Here is a 19,489-nt window from a genome sequence, read left to right on the forward strand (position 1 = left end):
CATTTGAACATAATAATCCCAAAACAGTTGTTGTTGTCGATGTGTCTGTGGTATCATATGTCCCTTCTACCCTCTGACTAGATGAAACTGCTTTTAGCCTCGTTTCTAGTTTAGTACCACTGTCTCCACGGCTGTAACCTCTAAAGAGAGGACAGTAAATAGGCATCTCATGGATATTTCATGGACCAGGTGTTGATCCTGGTTGAAAAGTAGGACTGTCCCTAGCCTGCCTGTTCTGTGTGGATCCAGAGGATCACAGGCCAAATACAAACTGTGTCAGACATGACCACACAGGATGTTTGTAAGGACTCCCTCCACATTGATTTGACCAGGAGATCTGAGCGGTGCCAAGTAGCAGCTCTGTTATGGCAAGACACAATGATCCAAGTTATAATATATGTACAGTGAGGGGAAAAAGTATTTGATCCCCTGCTGATTTTGTACGTTTGCCCACTGACAAAGATATTATCAGTCTATAATTTTAATGGTAGGATTATTTGAACAGTGAGAGACAGAATAACAACAAAAATATCCAGAAAAACGCATGTCAAAAATGTTATAAAATGATTTGCATTTTAATGAGGGAAATAAGTATTTGACCCCTCTGCAAAACATGACATAGTACTTGGTGGCAAAACCCTTGTTGGCAATCACAGAGGTCAGACGTTTCTTGTAGTTGGCCACCAGGTTTGCACACATCTCAGGATGGATTTTGTCCCACTCCTCTTTGCAGATCTTCTCCAAGTCATTAAGGTTTCGAGGCTGATGTTTGGCAACTCGAACCTTCAGCTCCCTCCACAGATTTTCTATGGGATTAAGGACTTGAGACTGGCTAGGCCACTCCAGGACCTTAATGTGCTTCTTCTTGAGCCACTCCTTTGTTGCCTTGGCCGTGTGTTTTGGGTCATTGTCATGCTGGAATACCCATCCACGACCCATTTTCAATGCCCTGGCTGAGGGAAGGAGGTTCTCACCCAAGATTTGACGGTACATGGCCCCGTCCATCATCCCTTTTGATGCGGTGAAGTTGTCCTGTCCCCTTAGCAGAAAAACACCCCCAAAGCATAATGTTTCCACCTCCATGTTTGATGGTGGGGATGGAGTTCTTGGGGTCATAGGCAGCATTCCTCCTCCTCCAAACACGGAGAGTTGAGTTGATGCCAAAGAGCTCCATTTTGGTCTCATCTGACCACAACACTGACCACAACACAGTTGTCCTCTGAATCATTCAGATGTTCATTGGCAAACTTCAGACGGGCATGTATATGTGCTTTCTTGAGCAGGGGGACCTTGTGGGAGCTGCAGGATTTCAGTCCTTCACAGCGTAGTGTGTTACCAATTATTTTCTTGGTGACTATTGTCCCAGCTGCCTTGAGATCATTGACAAGATCCTCCCGTGTAGTTCTGGGCTGATTCCTCACCGTTCTCATGCTCATTGCAACTCCACGAGGTGAGATCTTGCATGGAGCCCCAGGCCGAGGGTGATTGACAGTTCTTTTGTGTTTCTTCCATTTGCGAATAATCGCACCAACTGTTGTCACCTTCTCAACAAGCTGCTTGGCGATGGTCTTGTAGCCCATTCCAGCCTTGTGTAGGTCTACAATCTAGTCCCTGACATCCTTGGAGAGCTCTTTGGTCTTGGACATGGTGGAGAGTTTGGAATCTGATTGATTGATTACTTCTGTGGACAGGTGTCTTTTATACAGGTAACAAGCTGAGATTAGGAGCACTCCCTTTAAGAGTGTGCTCCTAATCTCAGCTCGTTACCTGTATAAAAGACACCTGGGAGCCAGAAATCTTTCTGAGAGGGGTCAAATACTTATTTCCCTCATTAAAATGCAAATTAATTTATAACATTTTTTACATGCGTTTTTCTGGATATTTTTGTTGTTATTCTGTCTCTCACTGTTCAAATAAACCTACCAATAAAATGATAGACTCATCATTTCTTTGTCAGTGGGCAAACGTACAAAATCAGCAGGGGATCAAATACTTTTTTCCCCCACTGTAGATCCTGATAAAGAGATGAGTCTTCTCATCCCTGTTCTAACTTCCTCCCTCTCACTGAGTCTGAACTCACTCCACACACACCCTCCCTCCTCCTCCCCTCTGACCCCGGAAACACCAGTCATTAGCACTAATTGGCTAGCACTAATTGGCTGGCCCAAACAACGGGTTGTTCCTGAATGTTAATAACACCTGTTATTATGTCATTATTATGACACCCTTATGTAGACCTCATTTACATTTGAGTCATTTAGCGACTTACAGTAATGAGTGCATACATTTTCCATACCTGCCTGTACGGCATCCACAGCCTGAAGTCACTGCAAGGCTAAGGACACCAGACAAACAAGCCCTAAAAATATATGGATGAGTCACATAATATAACCTAGAAAATTGTGTGAGAAGTGTCTCCTTGGGTCGTCGGGCTCCGCTGCTCCAGAGACAATATCTGCATCTGAAGGAAAAGTCACCCTCTTGCCATGTTTGTGTTTATCATCCCTTCCATCCAGGTCTTGAGAGAGGTCTTGTCCTGGGGCAGAGACAGGTGGTGAGTCCTCCTGTACCTGCTCTGAGGGTTTCTCAGGTTCCTTGTACGTGACAACGTCTGGGGTTGATGAATCTGGATTGGTACCTCTTGAGGATGTGTCCTCTGCTAGGGATCCTTCCTGGTCTGTAGGTTCTGTCTCCAACATGCCACTTTCATCCAGGCTCAACTCCACACCAATGTCCATATCCCCACCATTGTCCACTTCCTCAATAGATTTGACACGTGTCTTTCTCTCTGCCTCTCTCTCTCCCCCCCTCTCATTCTCTTTGTCGCTCTCTGATACGATCCACCCATCCACAGATGAAAGAGAGGGATGAAAGGGAAGCAGGAAAACAGGAAGTGATGTTGATGTCACACCACTCAATTCCCACACTACCGAGGGAGGGAGCAGTGCGAGTCGTTAGAGGGACTGGAGGCTCTGAGTCCATCTCAAGTCTATAGTGGTTTCCTCTCCTCTAACACCTTGAGCCTTGTCATGTTAAACAGGAGGGTTAGGGTTCTCTCTCCTTTCCCCTCTCTTTTCCTCTTCTCCCTGTCTCTTCTTCTCTCCCACCTGCCCCCTCTGTCACACACACATACATGTTCACCTCCGGCTGCCAAAAGGGAGAGCTGGTTGGTGAATAAACAATGGTACCCGCCCATAGTGGCACATTGCTCCTCTTTGATCCACACTGCTGTTCCTGCTCCCCTCAGCAACACTTCCTGTCTCTCTCTCTCTCTCTCACACACACACACACACACACACACACACACACACACACACACACACACACACACACACACACACACACACACACACACACACACACACACACACACGTCTGAGTCAAGACCATGTCTCTATCTCTAACTCTCTCTCACACACACACATACATTTTCCTGCTGCTATTTTAATACCACAGTGAAACTGACACCCATGGACAGTGTGAGGTGTGTGTATATACAGTATATCACAAAAGTAAGTACACCCCTCACATTTCTGTAAATATTTGAGTATATCTTTTCATGTGACAACACTGAAGAAATGACACTTTGCTACAATGTAAAGTAGTGAGTGTACAGCTAGTACAGTGTAAATTTGCTGTCCCCTCAAAATAACTCAACACCATTAATGTCTAAACCGCTGGCAACAAAAGTGAGTACACCCCTAAGTGAAAATGTCCAAATTGGGCCCAATTAGCCATTTTCCCTCCCCGGTGTCATGTGACTCGTTAGTGTTACAAGGTCTCAGGTGTGAATGGGGAGCAGGTGTGTTAAATGTGGTGTCATCGCTCTAACACTCCCTCATACTGACTGGTCACTGGAAGTTCAACATGGCACCTCATTGCAAAGAACTCTCTGAGGATCTGAAAAAAAGAATTGTTGCTCTACATAAAGATGGCCTGGGCTATAAGAAGATTGCCAAGACCCTGAAACTGAGCTGCAGCACGGTGGCCAAGACCATACAGCGGTTTAACAGGACAGGTTCCACTCAGAACAGGCCTCGCCATGGTCGACCAAAGAAGTTGAGTGCACGTGCTCAGCATCATATCCAGAGGTTGTCTTTGGGAAATAGATGTATGAGTGCTGCCAGCATTGCTGCAGAGGTTGAAGGGGTGGGTGGTCAGCCTGTCAGTGCTCAGACCATACGCCGAACACTGCATCAAATTGGTCTGCATGGCTGTCGTCCCAGAAGTAAGCCTCTTCTAAAGATGATACACAAGAAAGCCCGCAAACAGTTTGCTGAAGACAGGCAGACTAAGGACATGGATTACTGGAACCATGTCCTGTGGTCTGATGAGACCAAGATAAACTTATTTGGTTCAGATGGTGTCAAGCGTGTGTGGCGGCAACCAGGTGAGGAGTACAAAGACAGCAATCCAAAACCAGTCCATTAGAAGTCTCAATCTGGGTCACATGGGCATCATTTCAACACTCGTTCTATTGGCAACATGACTAGCTAAGATACGGTCTTAGTGTTAGGCTTTCACAGGGCAATTCAGAGAAACAGATCATTCTGGTGCGCATAGAACGGAGTCATCAGTACATTCAGGTGCGTGTGCTGCGGCAATTTCTTCACAAACGGGCTCATTGTGTTCAGAACAACCCAGGGTATGATGCCATGTCATCTTGTAACTGTACATCAAACATAGTGATTAATAGCGATGACACTGTATATGACATGAGTTTTATGATTTGGAGATGTGAAGTGCACATTTGGACCTCAATGTCTCATCTTTCAAAATACATCGTCCTCTTCGTTTACAGCATTCTCCTCACTCAGACAAAACAAATGGCCCAATTACCGAGAGGGATGGGCCCGTGGGGCAACTGCATGTCGCGCGTGGTGCTCAAGTTCAAAATGGCTGTTAGTCAAAACACATACAGAGCTGTGAAGCGCAGAGACAGAACTCTGACGTCATGTATAGCATGTTACTGTGCAGCCACTACGTTCCAATTTAGGCGCTTATTAGTGTCCAAATCTGCCATTTTGAAGCCATATATGGGTGTAAAGGGCAACAGTATAGTCGACTCTTGATATATGGCTTGGGACTCTTGAACGCCTGCAATAAACCTGGATGTATGCACGAATACAGTGTATACAAGCTTTTTCCCTTTCAACTGTGACACTATAGCAGGCAGCACCTTGAGGTGACAGGTACAGAGAGCAGGGTTCTTCCTCTGTGAGTGTGGCTGAGCTGCAGTAGGTTTACTTTGTTACAAGACTACACAGTGACTGATCTCTCCATCACGCTTTCAATTATCTCTTATTTTTCTCTGTTCTATTTTGATAGGCTCAGAGCTCAGGCCACAGTGACACACACACACACACACACACACACACACACACACACACACACACACACACACACACACACACACACACACACACACACACACACACACACACTGTGCCCATCAAAAGGGCTTTAAAGAGCAAACCCAAATCTCTCCTTTACATCCAGACATCAGAAGCCACGCATGACGCAAAGCACCACTCTCTTTCCCTCCCTCTTTCTCTCTCATACCACAGTCATTTTTAAGGTAGATTGGTAATCACACGTGTACACACACATGTAGTTACACCCACACAGAGTGTGTGTGGGTACAATTGATGGTGTGTCTGTGTGTACATGTTTGGCCGTGCATGTGTACATTTTGTATTGTGTGCGGGCATGCACTTTGCTGTGTGTGTCTGTGTGATCTAGCTGCCCTGAGGCTGTACTGCCAGTTGGAGGTTCCTCCTGCAGCAGTCAGTCTGCAGTAGGTCTGCCTAGCTAACTCTTCAATTCAATGTCATTTAGCAGACACTTTTATCTGAAGCAACCTACAGTCATGCGGTCATACATTTGTTATGTATAGGTGGCCTCGGGAATCGAACCCACTAATCTGGCATTGCAAGAGCCATTACCAACTGAGCTACAGAGGACCACCTCAGGGTCATCAGAGTATCTCTTTAATCTGACTCTGAGAAACCTTCTGACAGCATACTGCAAATAGAAACATGAAGACAACCACTGCTGCTTTTCTTCCCCTTCTTGTTCTCTCTGCTGTTGATTTTAGTTCACCCGAGGGAAGCGAACTGGCCTTATCTTTGCAGGAGGAGACCACCCAGGAAAGGGGGGGGGGGGGGGGGGGGGGGGGTGTGTGTGTGTGTGTGTGTGTGTGTGTGTGTGTGTGTGTGTGAGAGATTTTGTTTGATTTTATACTCTCACCTTTAGAACTTGTGAGGTAATGCTTTGAGGAGTGTGTTGGTGAGTGTGTTGGTTTATGTGTGTGAGGTAATGCTTTGAGGAGTGTGTTGGTTTATGTGTGTGAGGTAATGCTTTGAGGAGTGTGTTGGTTTATGTGTGTGAGGTAATGCTTTGAGGAGTGTGTTGGTTTATGTGTGTGAGGTAATGCTTTGAGGAGTGTGTTGGTTTATGTGTGTGAGGTAATGCTTTGAGGAGTGTGTTGGTTTATGTGTGTGAGGTAATGCTTTGAGGAGTGTGTTGGTTTATGTGTGTGAGGTAATGCTTTGAGGAGTGTGTTGGTTTATGTGTGTGAGGTAATGTTTTGAGGAGTGTGTTGGTTTATGTGTGTGAGGTAATGTTTTGAGCCAAACTTCCACTTTAGAGAGAAGTACACTGCTGATACAGAGGGGAGAAGGACCTTCCAGCAGTGGCACTGCCGTCCTCCTCTTCCTCCTCTCCCTTCTTTCTTTCTCCTTCTCCCTTCTCTTCTCCATCTTCTCTCTCCTCCCACATCTCCCTATACCGCTCCTCCTCTTCCTTCCCTCTTTCTCCTTCCTCATCCTCTCCCTCAGGAAATAGAATTTGCCACGTCTGTTGATTCCAGTCTGGATGGCTGAGACCATATCACCCTAACCCATCTGGAGACGCTTTGGAATTATCCTCCATAGAAAATCACACATTCACAGGCAGATAGAGAGGAAGAAGGAGAGAGGGAGGGATGGAGAGAATGAATGAGTGTGTTTGAGAGAGAAGGGGAGAGATGAAGATAGAGGGAGAGATGGATCACAGATGTAGCATCTGGGAGAGGCTCTAACCATAACACATCTTCAAAGTTTCAGGAAAACAGATGGGGTATCTAAGGTGTATCTAGGATCAAGCAGGGGTGGGGAATCTGGATGGCCTCTGGGTGAGATCTGTGCAGTGGGAGCAGGTTTGGGAATGGGGAGGATGTTTCTTCTCAGTAAGGTTCCATGGATCAGGCCCTGTTCCAGTCCTATCCCTTCAGAACAGTGAGAGGCTGAGCCTAGAGATCTGTGCCCAGGGGGAGAGCAGGATCACTGGGGTAACCAGACTGAGGAGGGACTCTCCTGGTCCTCAGGCTATGGTACAGTAGTATGGAGTCTGGATGGAAGGATCACCCATATCCTCCACAACAGTTGAATTGGATATATTCTATTGTATCTTGTGTTTATATTCTATAGAATTTTTGAGGAACAATCAAGGAACAATCTTCAGATACTGCAACTCTATTGTCCTAGACAGACCATCTCTTGTTCTCAAATGGCACCCTATTCCGTAATATATAGTGCACTACTTTTAATCAGAGGTCAAAAGTAGTGTGACCAGATATCAAAAGAAGTGCACTACATAGGGAATAGGGCGTGGTTTGAGACTTATCCATGATTTTTTACTTCAGGAAAGGATGAGGATGGATCAAATCAAATGTTATTTGTCACATGTATGTGATGGTGATCAGTGAAGAGGCCTGGAGGAAGGTCTGTCTGATTCATACAGTGATTCCATTATGATGCCATGGAGTCATTCATTATCATGCATCTATTAATGATTCCTTCCATGACTGATGCGTTTGTGCAGTGATGCTCTGGCCCTGTAGTGTTTCATCAACCAGATGAAAGAGAGATCAGAGTACAGTCAGCACGCTCTTCATCTCTTCCTAGAAGCCTTCACTCAGACGTTCAGGAAACGCTGTCATGGTGCTGGGAATGGGGAAGGGGGGTCTGTCATGCCTGGCTGGGGGGGGTCCAGAGGGGGGTGACATGGTGGGGTAATTGGGCTATCCTCAGGGGGAAAAGGGTGTGTGTGTGAGTGAGAGAGAGTCTCGTTCTCTACACCCTTGCTATTCCTATCCCAGAGGTATGTCACCTCACACATAACCTCTGTGTGTAACATCACATAGATGATGTATCACACGGTTCATATTAACCATGCTACAAAGTCCATGAACACAACACCCCAATTACAGGAAAACGTGACCAGAAGCTAATAAGTTCAACCCTTAGATTAGCAATCAAACGATCTTGAACTGATGAAATGCGAGGCAAGTTGGATACCGTAAAACTTCAATTAATAGTTTGGCCGTTTATTTTCTTTAATCACTAAACACAACCGGCGCTTATTAGAGACAGGCTTCTATTAGAGCCAGGCTTCTATTTCCTTAATGCACACAGCTTTTGCTCAATAACATTTTGAAAAGACTACCACACTGTTTATTGTGACCAGTATGGCCAATATAAACATTATAATAACAAAGATAAGCACATCAGACTTGGAAAGACTAGGCTGCCTATCTGTCACGTCCACTCCCGCTCCTCCTCTCTGGCACTCGTTGTCGATGGTTTACTAAATGATCATCACCATCGTTACGTGCACATGCGCCTCATGAGACTCACCTGGACTCCATCACCTTCCTGATTACCTCCTCTATATCTGTCACTCCCTATGGTTCTTTCCTCAGGTGTCATCTGTTTATATGTTTCATGTCTGTACGCTACTCATGTTTCTTGTTTTGTTCCATGTTTGTTTATTTATTAAATTCACTCCCTGTAGTTGCTTTCCGATTATTAGCGTACACTATCGTACACCCCCATTTTCGTGCTTCAGCACCATACATTTTTTGGTGGCACCATGGCTAGCAACGATGACAGAATAAAATAACATAACATTTGAATGCACATGACTGTGAGAATATCAGAGCTGTGTCCATGGTAAGCTCATAAACAGTTTTGTCACGTCTATTCCCGCTCCAGCGCTCGACGTCACCGGTCTACTAACCACCGGTCCTGGCAACCATCATTACGCACACCTGCTCCCCATCATTACGCACATCTGGACCTCATCATCACCTTGATTACTCTCCCTTTATTTAGCCCTTAGTAGCCTCATCAGACAGTATTGGTTTTGGTCACGTCCAGTACGCTTCTCCTGTTTTGTTTATCTGCCTTTTCTTATTCATTAAACTCACCTTCTGCATCTGCTTCCTGACTCCCAGCGTATACGTTACACATTTAGACCCAACATTTATTTGGAACAGCCGTTTATTTGGAACAGCCGTTTATTTGGAACAGCCGTTTGTTTGCTGAAATGTGTGCCGATGCCCGGCTAATTGAAGTTTTATGGTAATTGTAAACAAGTCAGTTGGAGTGAAGTGCTTGACGTGATCAGAAGGAAGCAGAGAGGATCATGACTGGAGAAGACAGAGCCTGATTAATAGAATAACATCAACCAGTATCATATTCATCTGCCAATACACTTATTCACCTCATCCAGTGAGTCTCTGTGGCAGAGTCCCAAATGGAACCATATTCCCTATTTAGTGCACTACTTTTGACTAGGGTCCATAGGGAATTGCCCAGGGCTCTGGTCAAAAGTAGTGCACTAGATAGAGAATAGGGTGTCATTTGGGCGACACACTGTGTTGACTTAGAACAGGAAGGGTCCAGTTCAAAACGCGGGAAGCAGACGGATCCTTTTAATGCATTAATAAACAGAACCACTTCTTGGAAGCAGAATGTGTGCTGGCGGCCGCATCAATCATTCCTAAAGTTACTTTCAACCATGGAAATTTGACTGAGCTTTGAATTCAGATCTTTGCACTTGTTTTTGACGTCTGTTGTCTCATAATATTGTGGGAAGGGATAGACAGTTTGAAGAAAGATAGTTTGATGTAACACTTTCTTAAGTTAACCCTTATACCCATGTAACTACACAGTAATAACTGTAGTTAATAATATCATTGTAGGTACATAAAGTGTTAACAACATTTAGCCTTTTCGTGATCTGTGTTCAATGTGTTAGGGTTGTGCTTCCCAGGAGCTGCAGTTCATGGTAAACCTACATGGTGTTAGTCATTTATGTTAAGTGGATGGACTGTATATCACCAGTCAGTCATGGTTATTACCTGAGCTATATTTCCCTCAACCATGGGAATGGATGGGAACACCTGCCTAACTCATTCGTTCGCACACACACACACACACACACACACACACACACACACACACACACACACACACACACACACACACACACACACACACACACACACACACACACTGCAGGGAGTGTCATAATGCTGATGCTTAGCAGTGCCTTTCTGCCTCTCACACACAGCCCCCATCAAACCATCAACACCCATACCAGTGGACTTACCGTGTGTGCATGTGTGCGTGTGCTCTGGTTGTCGTGAGGCCTAATCGAAGGTGAAGTTAACACGTGTGTGTGTGTGTGTGTGTGTGTGTGTGTGTGTGTGTGTGTGTGTGTGTGTGTGTGTGTGTGTGTGTGTGTGACATCTGGTTCAGGAACCAAGCCTTTCTTTCTTTCCACTGCTATCAGTTACAGCAGGAGAGGAAAACAGTCCTCTACACTCCTCTTCTCCTCTGCTATTCTGTTCATTTCTCCTATCCTCTTCTCCTCCGCTATTCTGTTCTTTTCTCCTATCCTCTTCTCCTCTGCTATTCTGTTCTTTTCTCCTATCCTCTTCTCCTCTGCTATTCTGTTCTTTTCTCCTATCCTCTTCTCCTCTGCTATTCTGTTCATTTCTCCTATCCTCTTCTCCTCCGCTATTCTGTTCTTTTCTCCTATCCTCTTCTCCTCTGCTATTCTGTTCTTTTCTCCTATCCTCTTCTCCTCTGCTATTCTGTTCATTTCTCCTATCCTCTTCTCCTCCGCTATTCTGTTCTTTTCTCCTATCCTCTTCTCCTCTGCTATTCTATTCTTTTCTCCTATCCTCTTCTCCTCTGCTATTCTGTTCATTTCTCCTATCCTCTTCTCCTCCGCTATTCTGTTCTTTTCTCCTATCCTCTTCTCCTCTGCTATTCTGTTCTTTTCTCCTATCCTCTTCTCCGCTATTCTGTTCTTTTCTCCTATCCTCTTCTCCTCTGCTATTCTGTTCTTTTCTCCTATCCTCTTCTCCTCCGCTATTCTGTTCTTTTCTCCTATCCTCTTCTCCTCTGCTATTCTGTTCTTTTCTCCTATCCTCTTCTCCTCTGCTATTCTGTTCTTTTCTCCTATCCTCTTCTCCTCTGCTATTCTGTTCTTTTCTCCTATCCTCTTCTCCTCCGCTATTCTGTTCTTTTCTCCTATCCTCTTCTCCTCTGCTATTCTGTTCTTTTCTCCTATCCTCTTCTCCTCTGCTATTCTGTTCTTTTCTCCTATCCTCTTCTCCTCCGCTATTCTGTTCTTTTCTCCTATCCTCTTCTCCTCTGCTATTCTGTTCTTTTCTCCTATCCTCTTCTTCTGCTATTCTTCACACAAACCTCTAAAGCCTTGTTCACACTGCAGGCCTTAATGCCCAAATCAGTTTTGTTTTTCCAATCCGTTTTGGAATACTGACTGTCCAAAAAGCAAGTTACAAGTGACAAGATCGGTTCAGACGGCAGTCATTTGGTGACATGGCTATGCTAGTTGTCATAGTAATGACAGGTGTGTGCGCAGTGGTGTAGGCTGATTGTTGTTGATGCTCGTGGTTCCTATCACTCAGAAGTTATGTAGCAAGCTAAGGTGACAACAGTGACTGCCATGGACGTGTCCCAGTTGCTTTGAATGTTCAAAATCATACTGTAAGAACACTTTTAAAGCCTCAAATGATAAGATGATCCAACTTTCAAAACAAGTTGTTTTTGGCAAGCCCCAGCAGTCAACTACGAAGGTGGTTTGAAATCTGGCATGAAATATCTGATTCGAGCTTTTTGGCTGTTCAGATTGCATGAAAAGAACAGATTAGAATCTGATATGCCAAAAAATTGGATTTGAGTCACTTCAACCTGCCAATGTGAACAAGGCTTAGTCCTTTATATTCTACTCAGAGTTTGGGGATGCAAAATAATACACTGCTTAGATATGGAAGCCTTCCTTTACTGGTATTTATGCCATATAGTAGTTTTTGTATGCCAGCCCAGCAGTACTGTCGGTAGATTCACGGAGGGCATTGTACACCCTGTAGAATCCCTGGTAAACTGTTTGAATCTCAGGTATCTAGTACCCAACCTACACTCATAATGCAGGTGTAGTGTTCAATGTTCATATCTGAAACTGCACTAATATAATGATCCAAAATGTATTCACAAGAGACGTGTGTGTGATGTTTAAAGCCCAGAGAGTTAACAGTAGTTAATTCCCTGTGTGCCTCTCTCTCTATCTCCTTGTGAATGACTCTGGGTAATGAGCCCAGCTTTCCAATAATGACTGTCACCACTTTATCATTAGCCTTTTAATACACTGCTAATCTGAGAGTCACATCTCTCTTTCTGCCTTCTCTCTCTCCTCTTTTTCTTTTTCATCTCTCGCTCTCAATCATTTGTCATTTATCTCTGTCCTCTTTCTTTCTCTCTTTTTTAAACTTTATTGTTCTCCAATCTCTCTTTCTCTCTCCCATTATCCCTTGTTCAAATGCGCTCTCCCTTTTCTGTCTCTCTAGGTTCTGCAGGAGAAGGTGGAGAATCTCCAGAGGCAGCTGCACTCCTCCGAGAAGAAACTGCTGAACAAAGAGTTAGAGAACCAGGAGCAGGTAACAGATTCCCTCTTCTCACCTTCAACCTCAATCCTCAACTTCACCCCCTCATCCCTCAGACTCACCCCTCAACTTCACCCCCTCATCCCTCAGACTCACCCCTCAACTTCATACCCTCAGACTAACCCCTCAACTTCATACCCTCAGACTAACCCCTCAACTTCATACCCTCAGACTAACCCCTCAACTTCATACCCTCAGACTCACCCCTCAACTTCATACCCTCAGACTCACCCCTCAACTTCATACCCTCAGACTCACCGCTCAACTTCATACCCTCAGACTCACCGCTCAACTTCACCCCCTCACCCCTCAGACTCAATCCTCAACTTCATACCCTCACCCCTCAGACTCACTCCTCAACTTCACCCGCTCACCCCTCAGACTCAATCCTCAACTTCACCCCCATCCCTCAGACTTACCCCTCAACTTCATCCCCTCAGACTCAATCCTCAACTTCACCCCTCAGACTTACCCCTCAACAACTTCACTCGTCAGTCTCACCCCCAACCATTAGCCTCACTCCCAACCCTCTACATCACCCCAACCCTCTACCTCACCCCTCAGCCTCACCCCTGTACCTCACCCACTCTACTTAAATCCTCTACTTCACCCCTCTACCTCAACCTTCAGTTTCACCCCCTGCTCCAGTTCAGACTTACCCCTCAACAACTTCACTCGTCAGTCTCACCCCCAACCATTAGCCTCACTCCCAACCCTCTACATCACCCCAACCCTCTACCTCACCCCTCAGCCTCACCCCTGTACCTCACCCACTCTACTTAAATCCTCTACTTCACCCCTCTACCTCAACCTTCAGTTTCACCCCCTGCTCCAGTTCACCCCCCCCCCCCCCCCCCCCCCCCCCCAAATTCCTCGAGATCCGGCTTCAAATGCCAGCACTGTGGGGCAGGAATGTTCAGAGGGAATCCTGAACCACCGCACACAGACACACACCAACCCCGGAGCCATGGCCCCTGTGAGCTCTGTAATCACAGGTCTGCTTTGACCTTGACACACACGGAGAAGAAAGGCAGTAATCACCACGTCGCAGGCTGGCTGGTGGTCTCTCTGTCTGCTGGGCCTGTGTACCTCCAGGCTGTTATGTACCAATGGAGACAACTCTTGGTCCTGGGATGCCGCCCAGTGACCCTTACACACACTTTGCTGGAACCGCTCCATGTCGGACGGACATAAATCTCCCCAGAATGGGTCAGTGGTGCTAGGGTAGTAGGGCCACCAGCCGGTGGGTTGACCCAGTCCTAGAGGCTTTATCCTCTCATCCGACCTAGTTAAAAGGAGAGGGCTTGACCTAAACTTCTGCAAGGTGAACTTTTTCCAAGGTTGTACAGACTTTCATTATGCAAATCGTCAAAGGTGTGTTAGGCGTGTATGATTCTCCATTGAACATGCGTTTAGTCTAGGACCAAACTCAATCTGTGTCAGGGAGACTGGCCTATAACTATGTCTAAAGGGAACTCATTCCTATCGGCTTCACTGAGACTGTGTTTACCTGGTGGTCTGTGTCTGACTGGAGATGGGCCCTCTCAGTGTAGTGATAGTGAGGCTCTGTTCTCTATACCTCCTTACGAGGAGAGAGAGGCTCTCAGAGGCTGGTGTGTTGCATGTGTGTGTTCGTGTGTGTGTCTGTGCGAATGATGTGTGTGTTAATAAAACCTGAGGCCTACTAGCTCACTAACTCTCTCTGCCTCCTTACAGTGATATTGGCCAATTTCATCTGCCAAGACATGTCTTTGTAATCTGATCTCACACACTAAAACAGCTTCTCTGCCCAAGACTTCACACAGATGTTTCCTGCCTGCCTCTTCCAGAGCCCTCTGACTCCCCGCTGTAAAATGGCGGCTCGGTGAGGTTCAGTCTGTCTGAAGACAATCAAAAGTTCAGCCGCTGGTGTTGTGCAGTCCACTGCACTAGTAACTAACCCATCCTGGATTGTAGCACTTCACACAGATCTGTTCCCTTTTCTTATCGCTCTTCCTCTTTTTAGTCACTTCTCTGTGAAGCTCTTTATTTTTTTCAAGGCAGCGAAGCGTTTTTGAATTCAAAGCGTTTCTCAACGAACTCTCAGAGTGCAACTGAGAGATGTGGAGGTGCAAACTTTGTGAGCGGCGTGGTTTTTGATGTACCCCCTTGTATCTGACAAGGTTTTTGTCACTCCAGAATCTTCCAACAGCGAGCACCACCTGCCCCCCCCCCCCCCCCCCCATCGTCATTAGCATAACTCAAGCTACGTGGCAAACTTCATTTGAATGTTCAAAGTGTCAACACCGTGTTTCTTTCGTCTGGCAGCTGTCAAAAACCTTGGTGTGTGACAGACAGTATCAAGCGCTGGGGGAAAGTCAAAACCACCAGCACAATCTAAAGACTATATATAGATGAAATGTTGTCATTTTAAGAGGAAAGGAGGAGAACAAGTTAAAAGACTTCTGCTTCTCTCAGGAGCTTCAAAATGGAATCTAACGCTTCATCAGGAACAACAAAAAACTCCTATTTTCCTTTTAAAAGAGGGTGGAGATGAAACCGATGTCTCTGTGTGGAAAGTCAGATTGTTCCTCTCACTCTCTCTCTCTGACAGATGCTTTGGAGAACAGTTGTACTGTTTTACATCCTGAGTCTGTCAATGGCCAAAACCTGGCGCCTAGGTTTGATCAGCCACTGTCTTCAAAGGTTCCTTACATCTGTGTGATCGGCGAGGAGCCTCTTTAAAAGCCTCCTCTCCTCACATCCCTCCATCCACCTGTCTAAAGACAAAACAGGCCTTTACTGTACAGAGAGGGATTCAGAAAGAGAGAGATGAATCGAGGGAGCGATATTATAAATTAGTTATAAAACAGCCTGTGAGAAACAGAACTGAAAGAAAGAGTAGTGTCTCTCAGAAAAAGGCTTCCATATTCAGCTGGAGTGTTCGATGTGATCCTTCAGTCAACTCGGGAGATTCAGTGAATTTCAATTCACTATCGCTCACCTGCTCTCACCACCCTGAGCCCCAGACTGCTTACCATCCCAGATCCCACCGCTGCCACCAAGTTTTGCAGTTGAAATGGAATTGACCTGGTTCTGACTAATGTCATTGACTTCTATTCCATCCATATATGTTGAATGACATTCCACAAGTGGAAAAATAGTTCACAAGATCCTTTGTCTGACCTACTGTAGTGTAGCATCTACGTCTGGGTTAGCATAGCTAGCATGTATTAGCCACAACAAAGGTGCTGCCATAGAAAATGGCTGCTCTGACTCTCTCCACCCCCGCACATTGCCCAGTAAACCAGGACAACCAACGCCTTGGTGAGACATGCATTAGCCTTATAATCACTAAAGCTTTGTCTCCAAGGCACTTCCCAGTTGTTTATAGCTCAGTGTATATGAGCTGTGTATATATCTACCCATCCTCAGGCCTACAGTGGTTCCTCCTTTAAAAGTTGTGAGCTTACACCGCGGGACTTAGAGGTACCAGCGTCACGGCGTCATTGCTCCAGACCACCACAAGGGGGAGTTAGAGCATTCATTATGCATTTGGGTCCCAAGGTTTTCATATGACCAATCATATCGAGTGGTTCCAATGACGAATTTGACGCGAGCCACCCGTCCCTGGGGCTTTCTTCAACAAAGATGGCTGACAAAACATTACGGTGGAACCAAATGTAAGTAGTTATAACGTCATAACGAGTCAAGCAAAACATGTACAATTGAGAGGAATATGTTAGTTAATGTAGAGACAGACGTTCGTGCATATTTTTGTCATAAAGTTAATTTACGAAAATCGCTATTTAGCATGTTATCTGACTAGCTAACATTAGCCAGCTAGCTAGCTAGTGTTATGACAGGAGAATTAATTTGTAATTCATGTTGTTTAATGTTTTAGGGACTCCTGAGAAAACCAGTAAACCAGGCTGTCGTCTTGTGAAACAGTGGATATAAAGAATCTAGCTAGCTAAAGCATTTACTGCAAATTGAATGTGCAATTCTGTAAGCTTGCCTTGCAATGCAGCTGAAGTAACATAGCTAGCTAACTAAACTCAGCAAAAACTCACTTTCAACTGTGTTTATTTTCAGCAAACTTAACATGTGTAAATATTTGTATGAATATAAGATTCAACAACTGAGACATAAACTGAACAAGTTCCACAGACATGTGACTAACAGAAATGGAATAATGTCTCCCTGAACAAAGGGGGGGTCAAAATCAAAAGTAAGAGTCAGTATCTGGTGTGGCCACCAGCTGCATTAAGTACTGCAGTGCATTTCCTCCTCATGGAATGCACCAGATTTGCCAGTTCTTGTTACCCCACTCTTCCACCAAGGCACCTGTAAGTTCCCAGACATTTCTGGGGGAATGGCCCTAGCCCTCACCCTCCGATCCAACAGGTCCCAGATGTGCTCAATGGGATTGAGATCCGGGCTCTTCGCTGGCCATGGCAGAACACTGACATTCCTGGCTTGCAGGGATTCACACACAGAACGAGCAGTATGGCTGGCGGCATTGTCATGCTGGAGGGTCATGTCAGGATGAGCCTGCAGGAAGGGTACCACATGAGGGAGGAGGATGTCTTCCCTGTAACGCACAGCGTTGAGATTGCCTGCAATGACAACAAGCTCAGTCCGATGATACTGTGACACACCGCCCCAGACCATGACGGACCCTCCACCTCCAAATCAATCCCGCTCCAGAGTACAGGCCTCGGTGTAACGCTTATTCCTTCGACAATAAACGCAAATCCGACCATCACCCCTGGTGAGACAAATCCGCGACTCGTCAGTGAAGAGCACTTTTTGCCAGTCATGTCTGGTCCAGCAACGGTGGGTTAGGCAACGTTGTTGCCAGTGATGTCTGGTGAGGACCTACTAGCCCTCAGTCTAGCCTCTCTCAGCCTATTGCGGACAGTCTGAGCACTGATGGAGGGATTGTGCATTCCTGGTGTAACTCAGGCAGTTGTTACCATCCTGTACCTGTCCCGCAGGTGTGATGTTCGGATGTACCGATTCTATGCAGGTGGTTTTACACGTGGTCTGCCACTGCGAGGACGATCAGCTGTCCGTCCTGTCTACCTGTAGCGCTGTCTTAGGCGTCTCACAGTACGGACATTGCAATTTATTGCCCTGGCCACATCTGCAGTCCTCATGCCTACCTGCAGCATGCCTAAGGCACATTCATGCAAATGAGCAGGGAACATGGGCATCTTTCTTTTGGTGTTTTTCAGAGTCAGTAGAAAGGCCTCTTTAGTGTCCTATGTGTTCATAACTGACCTTAATTGCCTACCGTCTGTAAGCTGTTAATGTCTTAACAACCGTTCCACAGGTGCATGTTCATTAATTGTGTATGGTTCATTGAACAAGCATGGGAAACAGTGTTTAAACCCTTTACAATGAAGATCTGTGAAGTTATTTAGATTTTTACAAATTATCTTAGAAAGACAGGGTCCTGAAAAAGGGTTCATTTATGTACTTGCTTATTGTGTAGTGGAGGATAAAAATAACTGAATGCCTATGGATGTGTAGCTAGCTACAGTATGTAGCCGATCTGTGTATGGACCCTAAAACGTTTGGTTTGAATATTAGTTCAGAACCTATCTATGAACCTCAGCTATCATAGTTGTTGTATCGCCTTCAAGTCTGAATGGCATTAATGAAGCCTATGGATAGAGTATAATATAATAACTTTATTGTGCCAAGGATGCAAGTCCTGTATACATGTACTGTAGTTATTACCACGCATGAGATTCCCACATTGTAGCCTGTACATTGACGGGAATGGCTTCCTCTCTCACATCAAAACATACCTGCAGACGAGAGACAGATGGATAGAGAGAGAGCAGGATTAAGCCTTGTTTTTTTTATTCTAACACGGTCAGTCATCATCATCGGGAGGTGAAATGCAAAACTGACCTTGGATCATTAACTCTGGGACTACTACATCTGTCTGTATTTCAATGTAAGCATCTCTTTAATAATACTTCCTGTTTTCCCGACCAAGTGACCTCTTGCCTATGACCATGCTGTGCCCTCTGTGTCAGCCAGTTCAGATGCAGGAGGGGTTCACCAAAACAGCTGATATAACCTAGAGGATTTAGGGAGAAGGGGGAGAGGGATGAAGTGAAGAAGAGAGACTGTTATTGTGTGTGTGTGTGTGGTCTCACCTGGTGTCCACACTAAGTGGCTACAGAGTACTTTATGCTGAAAAACAGACACATGAGGACAAACAATAGAAGATAATGTCAATAGAAGATACTGTATGTGACGCAGACACCTATCGGAGTGTACCTGAAACATTTAAATATAGAGGGGTATGTGTCTCACTACTTGGTTATTGCAAGGCTAACCCCCATGGAAATCCTAACTTGGCAGCAACAGATAGTCCAGTGAAAATGGTTTATGTGGTGTCAGCTGCTCATTTTCAGATTTACATCTTAAGGGTTTTTTAATTAATGCATGTGAGACAGGTTCCATGTACAACAAGACAGGCAGAGACGAAGAGAGAAAAAGAACACAGAACAGTTTAATTACCTCTGCTTTTGGACACTTTTTCCAGCAATAAAGCTTCCACAGCATGTTCCACGGACAGTGAACATCTGGCAATATCTACATTTTCGACCCCTTGATCAGCTTAGCATAGTAGGAAACTGTATTATGAAATGTGTATATATATATATTTTTTTTTTACATGAATCAGAC

The 19,489-nt window shown here is 45.3% G+C and overlaps 1 protein-coding gene across 1 annotated transcript in view; it reads left to right on the plus strand.

Moving 5' to 3' along the window:
• LOC145850366 (centrosomal protein of 112 kDa) overlaps positions 1-19,489 on the plus strand; it is a 244,797-nt gene that overhangs the window by 217,357 nt on the left and 7,951 nt on the right. The window contains exon 5 of the mRNA XM_082972797.1: positions 12,704-12,793. Coding sequence (XP_082828923.1) covers positions 12,704-12,793 — 90 coding nt within the window. The remainder of the gene's footprint in view (positions 1-12,703; positions 12,794-19,489) is intronic.

The sequence above is a fragment of the Salmo salar genome, chromosome 03 (assembly GCF_965601325.2).
Source record: "Salmo salar chromosome 03, fSalSal1, whole genome shotgun sequence".
Classification (NCBI taxonomy): Eukaryota; Metazoa; Chordata; class Actinopteri; order Salmoniformes; family Salmonidae; genus Salmo; species Salmo salar.